Raw genomic sequence first — 17,205 nt, forward strand, 5'->3', positions numbered from 1 at the left:
TTATACATGTTTCTACAACTATGATCTAGGCTTGAGAAACTTAAAATTTCATAATCCTAGGCTTGAAAAAAAGACTTAAAACCATGTAAAAATTCATAAAAAACTTATATTCGGATTGCTCGTTAGTTAAGTTAGATAAAAACTTAATAAAATGGTCATATACATAATTAATTCCGGGATAAAACCATGAAATTTCATGAAACTTATAACTGGTCCCAAACCACCGTGCATAATTGCTCCTAGGCCGGGCTAGACTCGTTTTAGCTTTCTCTACCCTGCCCGTTGAGAGACCTTTTTGAGAAGGAAGATGGAGTTGAGGGAAATAAATTGATTAAAGTCAAGTGCCGAGGGGAAAAATTGATTAAAGTCAATAGTTGAGGGACTAGACATGTACTCTTGGACCAGAATAATTTAAACCAACCGCGGTCTCAACATATTCAAAATTTTCAAATCCTTAAACCCCCAAACGTCCACTCCATTTGAATCCTAACCCAAATCTCTCTCTCTCTCTCTCTCTCTCTCTCTCACTCAATCATCAGCTCACGATGCCACACGTTTCTGAGATTTCCGGCGACTTCAAGACTAGATTTGGGTACCAAGAACATTGCCGTCCATCGGAGTCTATGCAGCCATCGGTCAGGGGTACGCCAGATCTTTTGAAATCAGTACTCAAAGAAACTCCTTTCAATTCATCGGCCGTTTCAAGCTTCAGAGATAGAGGGGATTATTCATCTGTTACGGTTAATCTAAACGATAGTTTTGAGTTCCGAGAAGATCCTTCCTTTTGGAAAGACCACAATGTTCAGGTACTACTCACTGCTTTAGGTTTTCGATTTGATCATTTAGGTCTACTTTCTGGAGAGTAGTAAATTTTATAAGAAACTTAATATTCTTCTCAAGATTTAACCTAAGCGATTTTAGATATTGTTTGATATATTATGCTGATGAAAATTGCTTTTCAACTTCACCGTAAGTTTTATTTCATCTGAAAATGCAAATACTTGTATCTTGGCCTTACTCTCAGGATTTCAATCTAAGCTATTTTAGATTTTTTTCTCCATAAATTTATGCCGACAATCATTTTTATTTTTTTAGTTTCTATAAGTTTATTTGATTTCAAAAGGTAACTACTTGATCTATTCGCTACTACCTCCTTACTAACAGAAACGGCATATGCGATTTGTTGATCTTCAAACCTAGTATTATTGGGGGATGATGGGTTTGGTAGTGTGAGCACTTGACCATGCTGGATATTAAGGTTAAATTGGGGGGGGGGGGTGAACTCCGGGCAACCTGTGCTTTTAGCCAGGGGATTAGCCACAGTGGAAGTGGGATGATGATTCATGGATCAAACTTGGTTTGGTGTTGACAAAGTAGAGTTGCACATATTGTTGATCCTTTGTAACTAGCAAGGTCTGAGCAGGAGTATTGCAAGAGGACAAAATTGACATGCCATTTGTTACTAATTTATCATGAGAAATTTTCCGAACTGGCACTACTTTGTCTACAACAATTCAAGATTGAAAAGTAAGATGTTTAATTCAAATTTTTAAAAACCAAGAATTTTGAACCTTACTTCTAAAATGCTATCAAATGCAGGTCATCATAAGGGTACGCCCTCTTAGCAATTCTGAGATAGCTGTTCAGGGACCAAGTAGATGTGTTAAGCAGGGCAGTAGTCAGTCAATTACATGGACTGGGCCCCCAGAAGCACGCTTTACCTTTGACCATGTTGCTGATGAACATGTTAGCCAGGTATATTTCAGATCTTTCAAGTACATCATTTATGTGCTTCATTCCTTACACTGGTAATTTTGCAGGAGATGCTATTCAAAGTTGCTGGAGTACCCATGGTAGAAAACTGCATGGGAGGCTACAACAGCTGCATGTTCGCTTATGGCCAAGTGAGTTTGGCTACTTTTATGTGCTATCTTCTGCTATTCTAAGAAGAAATACATTGTTCAATTGAATTTCTTTCTAGTTGATTGGTTGATTATTAATATAGATTGCATAGTACAAGTATCCTTTTAGCAAAATTCTAGGTGACAACATACTTCTTTCTAACATCACTGTGACTGTTTAAGTGCAGACTGGTAGTGGAAAGACCCACACGATGCTTGGGGACATAGATGGGGGTTCTCGAAGGCATAGTGTTAATTCAGGGATGACACCCAGGGTCTTTGAGTATCTGTTTACACGGATTCAGAAGGTAAATTATTTTCTACGTTGGGTCTGTTTATATAATACATTCATCAAACAGTTTCCCATGCTTGGGGGCTTTCGTATGTACTCCTAAATTGGACAGTACATATGTTATGCTTATAACTGTATCAATCATTATAATCTCATTCCAGAGCTCCTTGTAATCATAACTGTTGATAGCCTGGTGTGCTTTGTGCATCCAACCGAGGTGCTGCAGGATAGGGAGGCTCGGAGAGAAGAAAAAATACAATATACCTGTAAATGCTCGTTTTTGGAGATATACAACGAGCAAATACTTGACCTGTTAGATCCATCATCTACCAATTTACAGGTCACACTTGGCATGCTTTTTATTTCTCAACCTTTCAAGTTTGTTTAGTGCTGTTACTTTGTTTCTTTACTACTTTCCATCTCATGGTTATGGAAGAGCTAGGTTTTTTGCTTCTGATTTTTAAGGCATAACCAATTTAACTAGGAAAGTATATTTAATAGCATAAAATTTTTCTGTTATTTACATGGTCATTGAAAAGTTTGGTACATAACTTTAGATTTTATTGCTACTATAGAAAATAAAATTTTAATGTTTTGTATATTTCCAGATAAGAGAGGACACTAAGAAAGGGGTATATGTCGATAATCTCACTGAGATTGAGGTTATAAGCGCTAGAGACGTGATTCAACAACTTATTCAGGTTTGCTCTAACTTACATATTTGCAGTTCCATTAAGTTCTCAATGTCAACACTTAATGTTTCTAATCATAAGTTGGAATAGAATCACTAGTTCGTAGCTAAATATAATCAAAACTTGTATCAATGGACAATTGGTATGTATGTGTGTAACATGTATCTGACTAGATAGCAAAACATATATGTAAACATCCACTGGCTCTTTGACTGCTTCATGTTAGCTTAGTCATCATAATGGTAAGATGTTATGTTTTTGTGTGCGTCCATTTAGAGAAGGGATGGGGGTGGGTATTACACGACCTTAAGTATAGAATGAAACGGTCCTTGTTTGGAAGTAGAGTGACCTCATCTTTCTTGCTTCTGGTGAAGTTTCTGCAAACAAAGGAATGCTGTGCTGGACATCATCCTAAATACAAGTTGGTGATGTCATTCTCTATTTGAGGCTACTTTTTCAATATAGAGATGAAAGAAGAGAAGTTGAAAGACTGGATTTGCAAATTATGACCATGAATTTGCAGTTTATATTCTCTCAAACGTCATGTTTTCTTTAGGTTTGATATTATGAAGATGAAATATTGCAAGTTGAAACTGAAAATTACGAGCAATAACAAATATGATATCCTCCTAATGACACAACTATGTTAGATAAAAATCTGGAATTGGACTTTATGCTTGAAACAATTAAAATCTTGAACTTCATACTTTCTACTTATTCTGTTTCTGTTCTATTTGAGGAGTACAAGACCAATAAGAGTAATACTATCCCAGAGTTGGAGGTTAGACCCTATAGACAAGTAGGTTTCTGAATTCAGGAGAAGGACATGATGATGATATATGCCACTTGAATAAACACATTATTATTATGCCGTCTGTAAGTTGGATATTTTGAGTGTATTTCAGGGTGCAGCAAACAGAAAGGTTGCCTCCACAAACATGAATCGTGCCAGCAGTCGCTCTCATAGTGTGTTTACATGCATAATAGAAAGTAAAGTGAGTAGCCTTTCTTCTATATCATTATGATGATAAACTCTGATGCTTTTACTGGTGTTCATTAGTCTCAAGTTTTAACCAACTTCCTTGCTTATAGTGGGTCTCTCAAGGTGTGACACATCATCGGTTTGCCCGTCTTAATCTTGTGGATTTGGCAGGCTCTGAAAGGTAGCATTTAAAAACTTCAAATCCTTTAAGGAAATTAAGGAACTGTACTATATGCTGATGTGTGATGCCATAATGTAGGCAGAAAAGTTCTGGTGCTGAAGGAGAACGTCTAAAAGAAGCCACCAATATAAATAAATCTCTTTCAACTTTAGGGTATTTTATTCAGACTTCTTATTATGCAGCTCTTCAAATTAATAAAATACAACTTTATCTTTTGACCAACTGTATTTTAACTTAATTGCTTCTTTATGCCACCACATGTGCAGACTTGTTATCATGAACCTTGTCAATGTATCAAATGGGAAATCTCTTCATGTTCCATATCGGGATTCAAAGCTCACATTTTTACTTCAGGTTTTTCTTTCTTCATTCTTATTTGTAAATATGTAACGATGGACGAGTGTTATGAGTTGCTATGGTTTGAGAGAGTGTCAAGTTCTTTTGTCATTGTTTGGGTGAAGTTAGGGGTTTTGGTCTCTTGGCAATGCCTACACTTGGGTAGAATGAGTTGTGTGTTTTCTTACTCAATTTCTGTTTTTGCAAAATTAGTTCACTGTGGATTGATATGAAATACTAATATAATAGAATGCATGAATTTCAGGATTCTCTGGGAGGGAATTCAAAAACTACAATAATTGCTAATATTAGTCCATCTAGTTGGTAAGTGCATCTACTACACTCTCTGGCTTTACATAATTCCTCTTATTGTTTTTGCACTAATTTGCTTGGTGCCAAGGTCTCTTGAATGAGCTAAAACTCAGATCAAATGCCTCTCTTAATCAACTACAGATTGTTATTGGAGTATCTTGTTTAAAATATCTTCAATTACTTGAAATTTTGAGTTTTCAATAATGATCATAAAGTGATGGCTTTCATAAGAGGCATTTTGGCGAAAGCAAATTATGCACAATGGTAAAACTGGAAAACTTATACAAATAGATATTGGGTACAGCACATGAACATCATGTCATTGAATGGTAAAGGTTGCTAGTTATTGGAAACATTGTCACCCTAAATATTATCGATAATTTGTTTGTCCTTAGATTTCTTTGATTCATGTACCTGTAATGGAGTAACTTATGTATGACTCTGCAGCTGTTCATTGGAGACATTGAGTACACTGAAGTTCGCTCAACGTGCAAAATTCATCAAAAATCATGTATGTTCATGCCTTCTGTACTTGTTAAAAGCCTGCCTTGGGCACCCCTAGGCTCAGAGGCTCATCAAGCTCAAGGTCTTGGGCTTTTTTAAAGTCAAGGCTAGGCGAGGCTCACTAAGGCCTTGTGCCTTGGCTAAGGCTCTTTGTGGGCTTAGGCACGCCTCATAAAGAGTTATTAGATACCAAGTCAAACCCCAACGTTAAATAAGTTTTCTCATCTTCTTATCTCCCAGACTTCTTAAAAAAAGAGTTACTAAATAGATGACATAAGTCAAACCCTAATATTAAGTACCTAGTTCTTATAACATAAAGCCTCTTTCTCTGTAAATACCCAGACCTTAAAACTTCTCCCTCATGGCTTAGGCTTTAAACCCTTCTCCCTTGTGCCTTTATCGAAGTACTGTTGGTTGCTGCACTGTAGTACCTGCTACTTATTTGAATTGTGTATAATTTTGTGTGTGTGTATATACTGTTTTTAATAAGATGCGCCTGACGCTTGCGTCTTGCGCCTAGGCCCCGAGACCCCTTTGCGCCTAAATGTGCCTTGAGCCTTTAACAACGTTGATGCCTTCTCTTGTGAAAACAACTATTTTTGAGTCAGATGACAACTAGTTTTTGTGTATGACTGCCGTGAAAAAAAAGATTGTTACATTAATCTTTTTAAAAGTTGGTCCATCTTCTTTGAGGGTCAATATTTAGCTTCATGAATCACTCTGGACTTCTTCTCATCATCTAACTTCACACACCCACATGAAAACTTCTTTTGAACTGATTTAGTGGGATGAAATTAATGTATCTACATTGTTATCTTACTGTATACATTTATCTTCTCATGTAGTTACTAACTTTTGAAGTATGCTTGAAATGATCTCAGGCTACCATAAACGAAGATGCTTCTGGAGATGTTCTTGCTATGAGGATGCAGATTCAACAACTGAAGGTTTTACCCACATCTTGGCTTTTCTGTTGACATTTTATCATTTTTCATCATATATTTTCAGGAGATAAAATTACTTATTTGAAGTGTCTGTATGTATTGAACATGTTCTTTCCATTCTTTTTTCTTGCAAATAACAGTTTGGCAAGCTGGTTAATACTTTGATGCTACAACATTGAAATTCTAGGGTCATTTATCTTCATCTCGTAATTTTATGAATAAATACTTGGCTAATTCATGGGTTGACAGCTCCTCTTCTTCTCACCCGAATGCACCTATTGTTTGTGACATGACTCACTCTGGGGGTCTTGTGTAGTGAAGCTCAATAAAAACTAAAAAAACTATAGACAGCTGGAGGAACAGCGACACAAGCAACTTGGGGCATGCCAACTGATCATGCTGTGTTTTAAAACAAGTTCGAGGAGAGTGTATAAAGAAATAGTTAGAGGGAACATAAATTGGAAGAGCATCAACTTTCCAGCTTTCATGATTTTGTGTAGTCGGTTAGGTAGGTAGGCTGTGGTTGACCGTGCTTGTGATCAGGTCTTACTACAAAAAATTATTTTGACAAAAAAAGGTTAATGGAAGGAAATTTATCCCTAAACCGATGAAGTTTCTGTATTTCATTTTTACCATGTGCACGTGCTTCTAGACTACGAAAAAAATACACCATCAACCTTTATGCCTTTGAATTCTAAAATTTCAATTGAAATGTATTGAAGATTGCACACAGGAAAAAAAATACTAACATTGTGTTGCAATAGTTGTTTTGGTCTTCTATCTAGGCTTTGAAAGTTATAGTGATTTTACAACTAAAATTTCTTTGTTTCTTGGGAAATGATGTCTGCGAAGTTTTTAGTATGGTGACACAAGTGGTCTTACCACTCCTACATTACATAAGCATGTGACAGTTCATGCTGAAGGTTAATGATTAATGTAGGAGATGGATTGTAGTTCTTATGTTATTGAATGGTTATTGGAAGTTCCGTTTTCTTCCTTTCTCCATTTGTACTTTTTCATCTATATTCATTTCCTTTTTGTTTTTAGTTCAAAAGGATACCTAAATTATAGTATATCATTCACTGCATCATTCTGGGATTAAAGCAAAGTAGAATGCAGTCCTGCAACACCTGAGTTATTTAATAGAGTCTCAGGGGCCTTTTACCAAACGCTTACCGGCAAACGTCACTACCCTAGTGTACCTAATTGGCTAACATTCTCGGCCATCAACATGTAATGTTGGTAAGCGTCTTTCACCCGGTAAGCACTGACCGGGTAAGATTCTCGGTCCTTGCCATGCTCACCCAGTAAGGTAAGTGACACCTGTTAAGTGCTTATCCGGTAAGCGTTTGGTAAACAGCCCCGGTTTCTATGCTAACCAAGTAAGGAACTTTGTCAATGAGTTATATGTTATTTATTTTATTGCCTGTAATCGAATATTTTCTCATCATCAGAAAGAAGTATCTCGTTTGCAAAATGTGATTAATGGGGGAACTGAGAATCATGACGATGATGCTTGGACTGTCTCTTTTCCTGGATCTCCAGGATCTTTCAAGTGGGAAGGGATTCATGGATCATTTAGCCCAGTTTCTGGTGTTAAACGAATGTCACAGGTACTTGTCATATTCACAGATGATGATGCTAAGAAAATAGAGTGATAAGCTTTTTACTTATCGTCCTCGGTTTTTGTTGCAAATGAACCATTATTCCTGTGAAAATGCGAAAGAAAAAAAAGAACACTGCACTTCAAAAGGATTGATTTTTGCAGAACATTGGGACATGCAAATGCAAAATTAACCATTTCACTCCACATTTTCCTAAGTTCATTCTTGTGTCATGTAGTGCATCTTTTAGCATTTTTGCAAGAACGACGGTGTCATTGCAACAAAAACCAAGTTCGGTGGTTTGAAAGTTTAATCACCCTTAAATAATAGTTATGAACTTATACTTTAAAAAATGCTGTCAATAATTGCAGAAAAAGGAGTATGAAGTAGCACTTGTTGGTGCTTTTAGGAGGGAAAAGGATAAAGACATCACCTTGCAGGCATTAACAGCTGAAAGTCAGGCTGCCATGCAATTGGTATGTAACTACAAGAGGCTGAGTTAGTTAACGATTTTCAGTTAGAAGTCTAATCAGACTTATTTTTGGCAAGATTAGGCAAAACAAAGGGAGGATGAGATACAGGGCCTGAAAATGAGATTAAGATTCCGTGAGGCTGCAATAAAAAGGCTGGAGGGAGTCGCCTCTGGTAAGATCTCTGCCGAGACACACTTGCTAAAAGAGAAGGAAGAACATTTGAAGGAGCTAGAAGTCCTACGCTCCCAGGTTGATAGGAACCAGGAAGTGACGAGATTTGCCATGGAAAATTTGCGACTAAAAGAAGAGATCAGAAGGCATGTGGCTACTTTGTCTTTTATTTATTCTTGCTTTTGATTGTTTGAAAGTCCTAGGAAACCATGCCCAAATGGGTGAAGAAGCTGTTGCCACCTGTCAAGTAACATATCTAGTAAAGTAGTAATTCAACGAACAATGCACAAGCGTGGGAATATCAGCTCATGATCTTTTAGATTATCCTGAGCAAGTGCCAACACTTGAGCATGCTGAGCTTGTTGTGGCTACTTCGTTTATTTGGATATTGTATTTCTCATAAATGATGGCTGTAACTTTACCCCTTCTAACTTCATGCTTTAAATACAGATTAAAATCCTTTTTTGAAGAAGGGGAGAAACAACAAATGGATGAACAGATGAGAATACTCGAGGATAAGGTCCATTAGCATTTGATTTATGTTGAAATTTCCATACCTTGTTTCTCTCGGTTATGGGCTCACTTGCACTTTTTTAATGCTAATGTATAATATGCAGTTGCTGGAAGCTCTAGAGTGGAAACTCATGAACGAGTTAGAGGCTTCACATGTGAAGGTATATTATAAGCCATATGCAATAACATGATGTGTTATGCTCAGTCGTCAGAAAATTTAGTTTTCTAATTCAGGTTCATTTTTCTTTCTCCTCACCATCGTAATATCACCATTTTTGTATCTAATGAACCAGGAAAAAAGTTTCGACTTGTTGATGGATAGTCAGAGAGATGGTGACCTTTTTAGCCTTAAGGTAAATCTATTGCTAATTTAACCTCAAGGGCTTGGCCTACTATGTGACATGCGATAAAATTACTTGCTTAACGCTTAGTGATGCATGCATTTATTGCAGGACCCTATAACCCCATGCCGCACCGAGAAAACTCAATTTGAGTTCCCTTTAATAACCACACCCAATGTTGCTTTAAGTGACCAAAGAGAGCTACAAACCATGGTTGACGCTATTGCAGCTGCAAGTCAAAGAGAAGCAGAAGCTCATGAAACTGCAATTATATTGTCTAAAGAAAATGATGATCTGAGATTAAAGCTCAAGATGTTACTTGATGACAACAATAAACTGATTGAACTTTATGACCGGGCAGTTGCAGACAGTCAACAGAACATTCTCAGAGCTGAAGAGAGTAAAAAGGACCATGTTGACTATAATGAGTTTGCTCAAAAGGAACTTGAAATGAAAAGGGAAAATGAGAACTTAGAGCATCAGCTCGCTGAAATGCATGAAGAGAACGATAAATTACTAGGATTATATGAGAAGGCAATGCAAGAGAGAGATGAGTTGAAAAGACTTGTTTGTTCAAGTGAGCAGAAAAGCCGAGATGGAGCTAATTGTGTGGAGAAGCTGGTTGAGGTGGATGGAGGGGATGAAGTCCAGTTGGACGATTCTGCTCATGCCTTACTTGGTGGAAGTCATTTAGTAGAAGTTCCTGTGCAGGATGAACACAGTAGGTGCTCCAGTCCAATAATACGTGAATATCTTGAGTCAAACGAACCTTCCACCAGTTCAATGGAGGTAGAGATTGTTGAAAAGTTCAGTTCCTGTGATGAACCAAAGATGCAGGATAGATTTGTTGACACGATAAATATTCTACGTGAAAAGTTGGATAAAGCGCAAGAACTGCTTTCAAAATCTTCTGAAAATGTCACTTTATTTAGTTCACTTGAAAGAGAGATTATCGATATTGATAGGCTTTCAAGGGAAATACAAGCATTAGAAGGTGTGGTTCAGATGAAACGGAAAGAGTATGATTCATCAAATCTTGTTATCTGTGATCTAAAAGAACGAGAAAATATGTTCGACAGAAAGCTAACAGCAGTGCGATACTCCATGGCCAACTTCTCTTCATCTCTTGGTTACTTTGAACAACGTGAAGCTCAGGCCAAGGTCAGGACACATTCGGCATCGTCTCATTTGAAGTTAAAGAAAATGGAATTTGCCCGACTTCAGGCTAGCAAGGCCGAGACTGAACGTGCTCAGATGAAAATTAAAGAATCTGAAGTGGAATTGAAGAACAACATGGCATCACTGAAGCAAAAAATCGAGGAAGAGAAGAAGAAGCGTGAAAAGGACACAGTTCTCCTTGCTATTGATAATGTCGAAAACTCAGAGGTGCATAGAAACTGGCAACTAGGTGGTAAAGCAACCGAATTGCTCAAATCTGAAGAAGAAAAAACAAAGCTACAACTTCAAATGAACCATGATAGAGAAAAGCTCGAAATTGTCAGAGAAGAAGGTGAAAAACTGAGCAGAAAGTTAGAGGAAGTGGATCAAGAAATGCAGGTGGCTGAAATGGAGATACAAAAGTGCACAAAGTCTATGGAGGAGATGGAAAACAAGCTGCAAAGCATTGTTCATGAGAGAAAGGTGGTTTCGGACATGAAAGAAACTGGAAGGAATGAATTCGAGAATATGTTGATTGAATTTGTGCAAAATGTGTTTGAAAGGGAGTTGAAAGAGGAAGAGACAAGGATTTTGAGAGAAGAAATGGATATGGAGATGAAAAGAGAAGAGGGGTTGAAAGAAGAAAGGAGTAGGAATATGCAGAAAATGAGTCATATGGTGGAAGAGACAACAAGAGGGATGTTATCAGAGAAGTTGGTTCAAGATCTTGAAAGCATTTGTTCATCGTTTATGGAGCTAAGTTCAGTGGTTGAGGATCTGCAATCAAATTCCATGGCCATTATTAACTAACACCATCTGGTAAAACATGAATTCTATTGGAGTTGCATCATGTAATTTTACTTTTAACGTCTTCACGGTGTGATTATATATAGAGTTGAATTCTGGTGAGAACTTATTGTTAGACCTTGAAAACTTTTCACAATTGTTGATCGAATTTTCAACTATTTCATCCAACAACGTAGATCGTACATCCTCTGTTTGTAAAAGAAGGGGGCAATTTGGTTTGTTGGTCATCTAATCTGGATGCATTAACATACATTAACATGGTAGATTTCATGTTAACGAATGCTGAAATATGTTACTAGTATATGGTAAGGTTTGTTAAAGTATGTTAATGTGAGGCATGTTGTGTGTTCACGTGTGTCCATATTTGTTAAGTTCAGCATTTTCAGGTTAAAATGCATTAAGGTTTGCATATTATAGTGTGTTAAAGCTGAGGACAACAAAGAGGGTCTCATGGTAAAAGAAGTTATCACATGATCTCATTCTCTCTCTCTCAAAAAAAAAAAAAAAAACACACACATTAGGTTCAAACCTGTGTATTACATGGGGCATTTTAACAAAAATCAAATGATTTTAGGAAACTCATCTTCTATATATGAATGATCGTCGATAGGGATGATATGATGAAAATCAGGTGATTCAAACGGTGCAATGTTGTTAAACAGAAACCTTTATTGCTAATTCGTGTATCAAAGAACTACAGAGGGGGGATCAGAGGTGGATCAAAGCAAGTAAGACGGACCAGAAATGCCTTAATGCAGAGCTCTGTATAAGCAAACCAAAGGCTTTGCAAGTACTATGCAGAGGCTTTGCAACTACTATGCACAGACTCTACAGGTACCATGCAGAGCTTTGCATGTTGTCCTTCATGCTTGTCCATGCAATCAAAACCTCAAAGACTGGAACTCAAGTATTAGAGCTCACAAAGATCAGACTTCACAATGGACAAGAGCTGGACCATAGATGGATCAAAGGTTCAAAATCAGAGGTCGATGGTCTAGAGCTCGTGGAATGAAAGTGCTATGGATTTTATAAAAAATTAATAAAAATATGAATAAATATTAAGCATTTGTAAATAAAAATTTATAACTGAACATAAATGAAATTATGGAAAGGCAAGTAGTTAAAATATTAATAAAATAAGAACCACGTATTATAAATTACTAAATACTTCTTTATATACAACATTCTTTGTTCTATTGCTAATTATGCCATTATCATCTATAATTAATATTTTTAAACCTTGCCTGCTTTGAACTCTAGATAAAGAAAAATATAATTGACCATTGGTGAAGATTGATTGCCTTAGAAATAGACCAACCTTCGATGATGACTGTACCTGACTTTTATTTATGGTCATGACAAAACATACAACAATTGAAAATTGTCTCCTTTAAAATTTGGTGGAACCTTTTGTCAGTAAGTGTTAAAGACATTCTTGGAATAAATGTCTGGCTTCCAAAATTTATAAAGAATTAATAAAAATATGAGTAAATATTAAGAATTTGTAAAACAAAATTTATAACAGAATATAAATGAAATTATGGAAAGGTAAGTAGTTAACATATTAATAAAATAAGAACCACGTATCATAAATTACTAAATACTTCTTTATATACAACTTTCTTTGTTTTATTGTTAATTATACCATCAACATCTATAATTAATACTTTTAAACCTTGTCTGCTTTTAACTCTAGATAAAACAACATATAGCTGACCATTGGTGAAGACTAGTTGTCTTAGAAATAGACCAACCTTCGATAATGACTGTCCCTGGCTTTTATTTATGGTCATGGCAAAACATACATCAATTGAAAATTGTCTCATTTGAAATTTGAATGGAATCCTTTTGTCTGTAGGTGTCAAAGACATTCTTGGAATAAATGTCCGACTTCCAATATTGCTTCCAGATATGATCTCTGCTTCTATAACCCGATTTCCCAAAGATAACACTGTAGTCTAGTTCCATTACATAATTCAGATTTCTGATCAATATTCCTTAGTAACATAATTGGAACACCGACTTTTAGTAATATCTTATGGTTTGACAAATATGATAATTTAAGATCATTTAAGACATCCGGTGAGTACAAAGTTTTATCAAACTGGTCGTGAAGTTGCTCTGTTCACATAGGCTATCTGAACTTAGGTACTGCTTTTTCGTCTCTTGGGAATAATGATAGTAAACGGTCATTTATTTCTTGAACGATTTCGTGTTCTAGTGCAAGAATTGCTCTTTCCTGAAAATAAGACAAATTATTGATATTTACAAGAATTGAAGGATAGACAAATTCAATTAACATAGATATAGGATCCGTTGAATCGGTAATGAGAAGATCATGAGGTACATCAACAAGTGCCTCACCATCATTCACACTACCAACCTTGCCTTCTCCTAAATCCAAAATCCAGTTTGCAAAAACCCTTGTCTGTTCAATTTCAGAAGCTTCACTGTCAACAGTTAACCTCATGTTCTTAGTTAACCTTAAGACTTTGCATTTTCCCCAAATGTAAGATGAACTTAACGACACATTAACAATGTCTTGTCTAGTTGCGTTGGGAATAACCATCATAATTTATCTGAAATCTTCTCCAAAAACAACTACTTTGCCACCAAAAAGCATTTGTGAGTCACTAATGCCTCGATTATTAAAATATCGTTCATACTTCTATCCAATGCTTCAAATGCATGCCTATGAACCATTGGTGCCTCATCCCATATAATCAACGTAATCTTCTTTATTAAGTTCGCAACATCGTTGTCTAGCTTTATATGACAAAGTGAATTTTCATTAATAATTAGAGGAATTTGAAAGCGAGAGTGTGCTGTTCTGCCTCCGGTAAGAAGTAAAGAAACAATACCACTGGAAGCAATGTTTAAAGCAATTTCTCCTTTAGATCTTATTGATGTAGATAATGTCTTCCATAGAAATGTTTTATCTGTTCTACCATGACCATATACAAAAAACACACCTCCTCGGTTATTTTGAACAACTGTGATGATATCGTCATAAACACACTCTTTGCTCATTTGTTAAAGTAACTAGAAGTTGATGAATCCCGTAGATTAGCTATGTTGTAATCTAGCTCCTCCGTAATCAAACGATTGTTTGAAGATTCAAGAGAATCATTATCAAGATAAGACATAGTGGTGAATTTTTTTTAGGCTAGAATTGTTACGAAGTAAAATCTTTTCAATTTCAAACAACGTCAAGTTCTTGACTTGTTCTTCATTGAGAGATAAATTTGTAAAAAAATATAATGAAAATGTAAACAACCATAAAATAAAAACTAAAACTAAAAAACAATTTAAGAAAGAACATAATATTTAAGAAATAATAAAACAATAAATTATTTTGTATTCAAATAACAACTGTATAAATCTATACTTATAATAGATAATTAATATACCTGTAGATTTTAATGCAATTCGTTGATTGTAAAGAATGCAATCTGTCAAGTATTGCCATGTTTTTTTGCCAAACAAACTCAGGTCTAGACAGACTATTTGAAATCAACATGGTTGCAAATAAGAAGCATAGATAAAACCCAGATCCGGTTAAACTTGCTTCTTCAATGGCATCAACATATTCCTTGTCATCATCTAAAAGACCAAGAGCATAACATGCACCTCTAAAAGTAGGAAATATATCTCCATTTACTGTACGAACGTCTTCAAATGATTTAAGACCTTTCACTTTATTCAAAAGAATTCTTAAATAATATGCTTCTTCTAGGGTAGGAGAAACTAAATGAATTCTTCCAATTGAGAAGCCTTTTTTCCTTCGATCCCAACGTCTCTCTTCCAGTTTCCACACAAAATCTGTAGGGAATTCAACATAAGTAAGTTTTCGTGCTTCTTGATAAATTTCGTTACACTTCATCCAAGCTATGAACATTGAAGACACCACACAGGGTCTGTTTATAACATTTTCAATATCATCTTCAGTACCAAAAACGACTTGTTGTTGTCCAGGAAGATGGAAAGGAAGTCTCAAAACAGAAGAATTCCTGTAATTAACATCGTACCCAAAAATACGCCATGAAGCTTCACATGCAGACACATATTAACAGTCATAATATTCCTTTATTTAATCAACAAAACTATTAATAACTTCATCATTACTGCTTTCTACAACAGCAACGGTAGCTTTATCTGAACCTTTGTTGATATATTTGAACACCTATTTAATAGAAGAAGCCTAATTGCACCACTCAACATTAATGTGTGCCTGATATCTTTTCAAAAGATGTTTGTTATATGCTACAAAATTTCTGTTATCTAGTTTAACACCTGACTTTTCAACAAAACGTCCATCATTTCGTCTGCCATATAAAGGATAACCATTAACATTGATAGAAGTGTGTTTAGAAAATCTTTTCGGATTATTTTTTGAAAACTTTCTATCAATCATGCATGGACAGTTAATGTTCTCTTCACCACAAGGACCATAGATCATGAACTCTTTTACAAGTGAGTACAAATCTTGATCTTTATTTTTGTCTGGGATCTCAACTGAGATAATATGATGAATTTGTTCAACAGTAGGTAGCTTAAAATTAGAGTGCATAAATAGACATATATGACTATGAGTCAAGCCACGCTTCTGAAATTCAACTGTATTGTTATCTCTCATATTTCTTTTAATGTAAAAGTATGAAAAAGTATTACTGCAAGTGTTGACAGAAGGGTTCATTCCACAGAAGACCACAGAGGACCAACAACAGAAGATGATCATTCGTACAAGTCAAGATTGACAGAACCTCTGTTGTCTCTCACAGAGGTTCTGGAAAATAGTCCTCTGTTATCAAGAGCTTACAAGTCATATCCAGCAGAGTCTCTGGGATGGCTCACAGAGGGTCTGCAGTTTATCTTCTGTGAAGAACCACTTCTCACTGCTTTACTTAGGTTTGTTAGCTGCACGTGCTTATCACGTGACTATGTTTGTAATCTGCTTTATTTGAACGRCTTAGATCATTTCACTTGTCTAGGTCATGTCAGAAAAGCCATTAGGAACTAGTATAAATAGCAGCTTAGGCCTTAGTAATTAAGTGTGCTTCCATATTGTAATTGTCAATATTTTCAATAGAATTGAAAATCATTTGAAGCTATTCTCTCGTGTTTTTCATATTCATCATCTGTGTTCTTGATTGATTAATTACTCTGTTTGTTCTTATACTGTTTCCGCTGCACTGTTATTGTTCTTAAAGATCATCCATAGTATTTGGTTAATATCATAAGCTAAATCTAGAGGTCCTAACAATTGGTATCAAAGCAGGAATCAAATTCTAATTTGATTTATTCTGTTCTTGGTATTAATCTGCATTTGCTCAAGAACACCAGTCTTCTTCTTCTTCTTCTTCAGGTTACCCTGTTTTACTCTATTCTATCAGTTTCATCTTATTCCTATTTTTCTTCTTCTTTCAATGGCGAATCTGGCCAATACATCTTTCATGAGCACTGGTTCTCAATCTAAACCTCCCACGCTTATACGTGAGGAGTACTCCCAATGAAAGGTGCGAATGGTTAGTTTTCTAGAAGGAATTCACCCAAGGATATGTGAATTTCTTTATGATCCTCCTCATGTCCCCATGAACTTAATTCCTAGAGTTCCAGCCACTGGAACAACTCCAGAAATTCCCGAGCATTATGAACCACGTCCTGTTGCAAACTGGAGTGATGAGGACAAAATTATGGTTGAATTGGRCAGCAAGTGCAAACGATTGTTAATTATGGYAATACCTCACGAAATCTTTAAATGCATCGATCACTGTMAATTATCCATGGATATTTGGGTAGAGTTAGAGAAGCAGATTGAAGGAGGTAAGAAAACACTCAAAAATAATCGATCAATTTGCATTGACGAGTACCACAGCTTCAAGGCGAAAGAAGGCGAATCCCTGYCTGACACATACTCTAGACTGAACACCTTAATTAGTAACTGCAAGAGGTATGGAGTCATGAGAACGGCAGAGGACAACAACTCATTATTCT

At 35.9% G+C, this 17,205-nt stretch overlaps 2 protein-coding genes across 2 annotated transcripts; one reads left to right on the forward strand and one right to left on the reverse strand.

The window, feature by feature from the left end:
- Positions 1-545: 545 nt before the first annotated feature.
- LOC112521094 (kinesin-like protein KIN-12E) lies at positions 546-11,439 on the forward strand. Its single transcript, XM_025129765.1, has 20 exons — positions 546-806; positions 1,600-1,755; positions 1,821-1,904; positions 2,090-2,209; positions 2,420-2,533; positions 2,802-2,894; positions 3,791-3,880; positions 3,978-4,048; positions 4,127-4,201; positions 4,315-4,402; positions 4,650-4,708; positions 5,144-5,207; positions 6,082-6,147; positions 7,599-7,757; positions 8,120-8,224; positions 8,303-8,538; positions 8,843-8,912; positions 9,010-9,066; positions 9,199-9,258; positions 9,358-11,439. Exons 1-20 carry the CDS (start codon positions 546-548, stop codon positions 11,212-11,214), a joined length of 3,885 nt encoding a protein of 1,294 aa, XP_024985533.1. The 3' UTR covers positions 11,215-11,439.
- Positions 11,440-13,345: 1,906 nt separating this feature from the next.
- Positions 13,346-13,780, reverse strand: LOC112505235. Its single transcript, XM_025109191.1, has one exon. It carries the CDS (start codon positions 13,778-13,780, stop codon positions 13,346-13,348), a length of 435 nt encoding a protein of 144 aa, XP_024964959.1.
- Positions 13,781-17,205: the final 3,425 nt, after the last annotated feature.

Source organism: Cynara cardunculus, assembly GCF_001531365.2.
Source record: "Cynara cardunculus var. scolymus isolate 2C chromosome LG 1, CcrdV1, whole genome shotgun sequence".
NCBI classification, from domain to species: domain Eukaryota; kingdom Viridiplantae; phylum Streptophyta; class Magnoliopsida; order Asterales; family Asteraceae; genus Cynara; species Cynara cardunculus.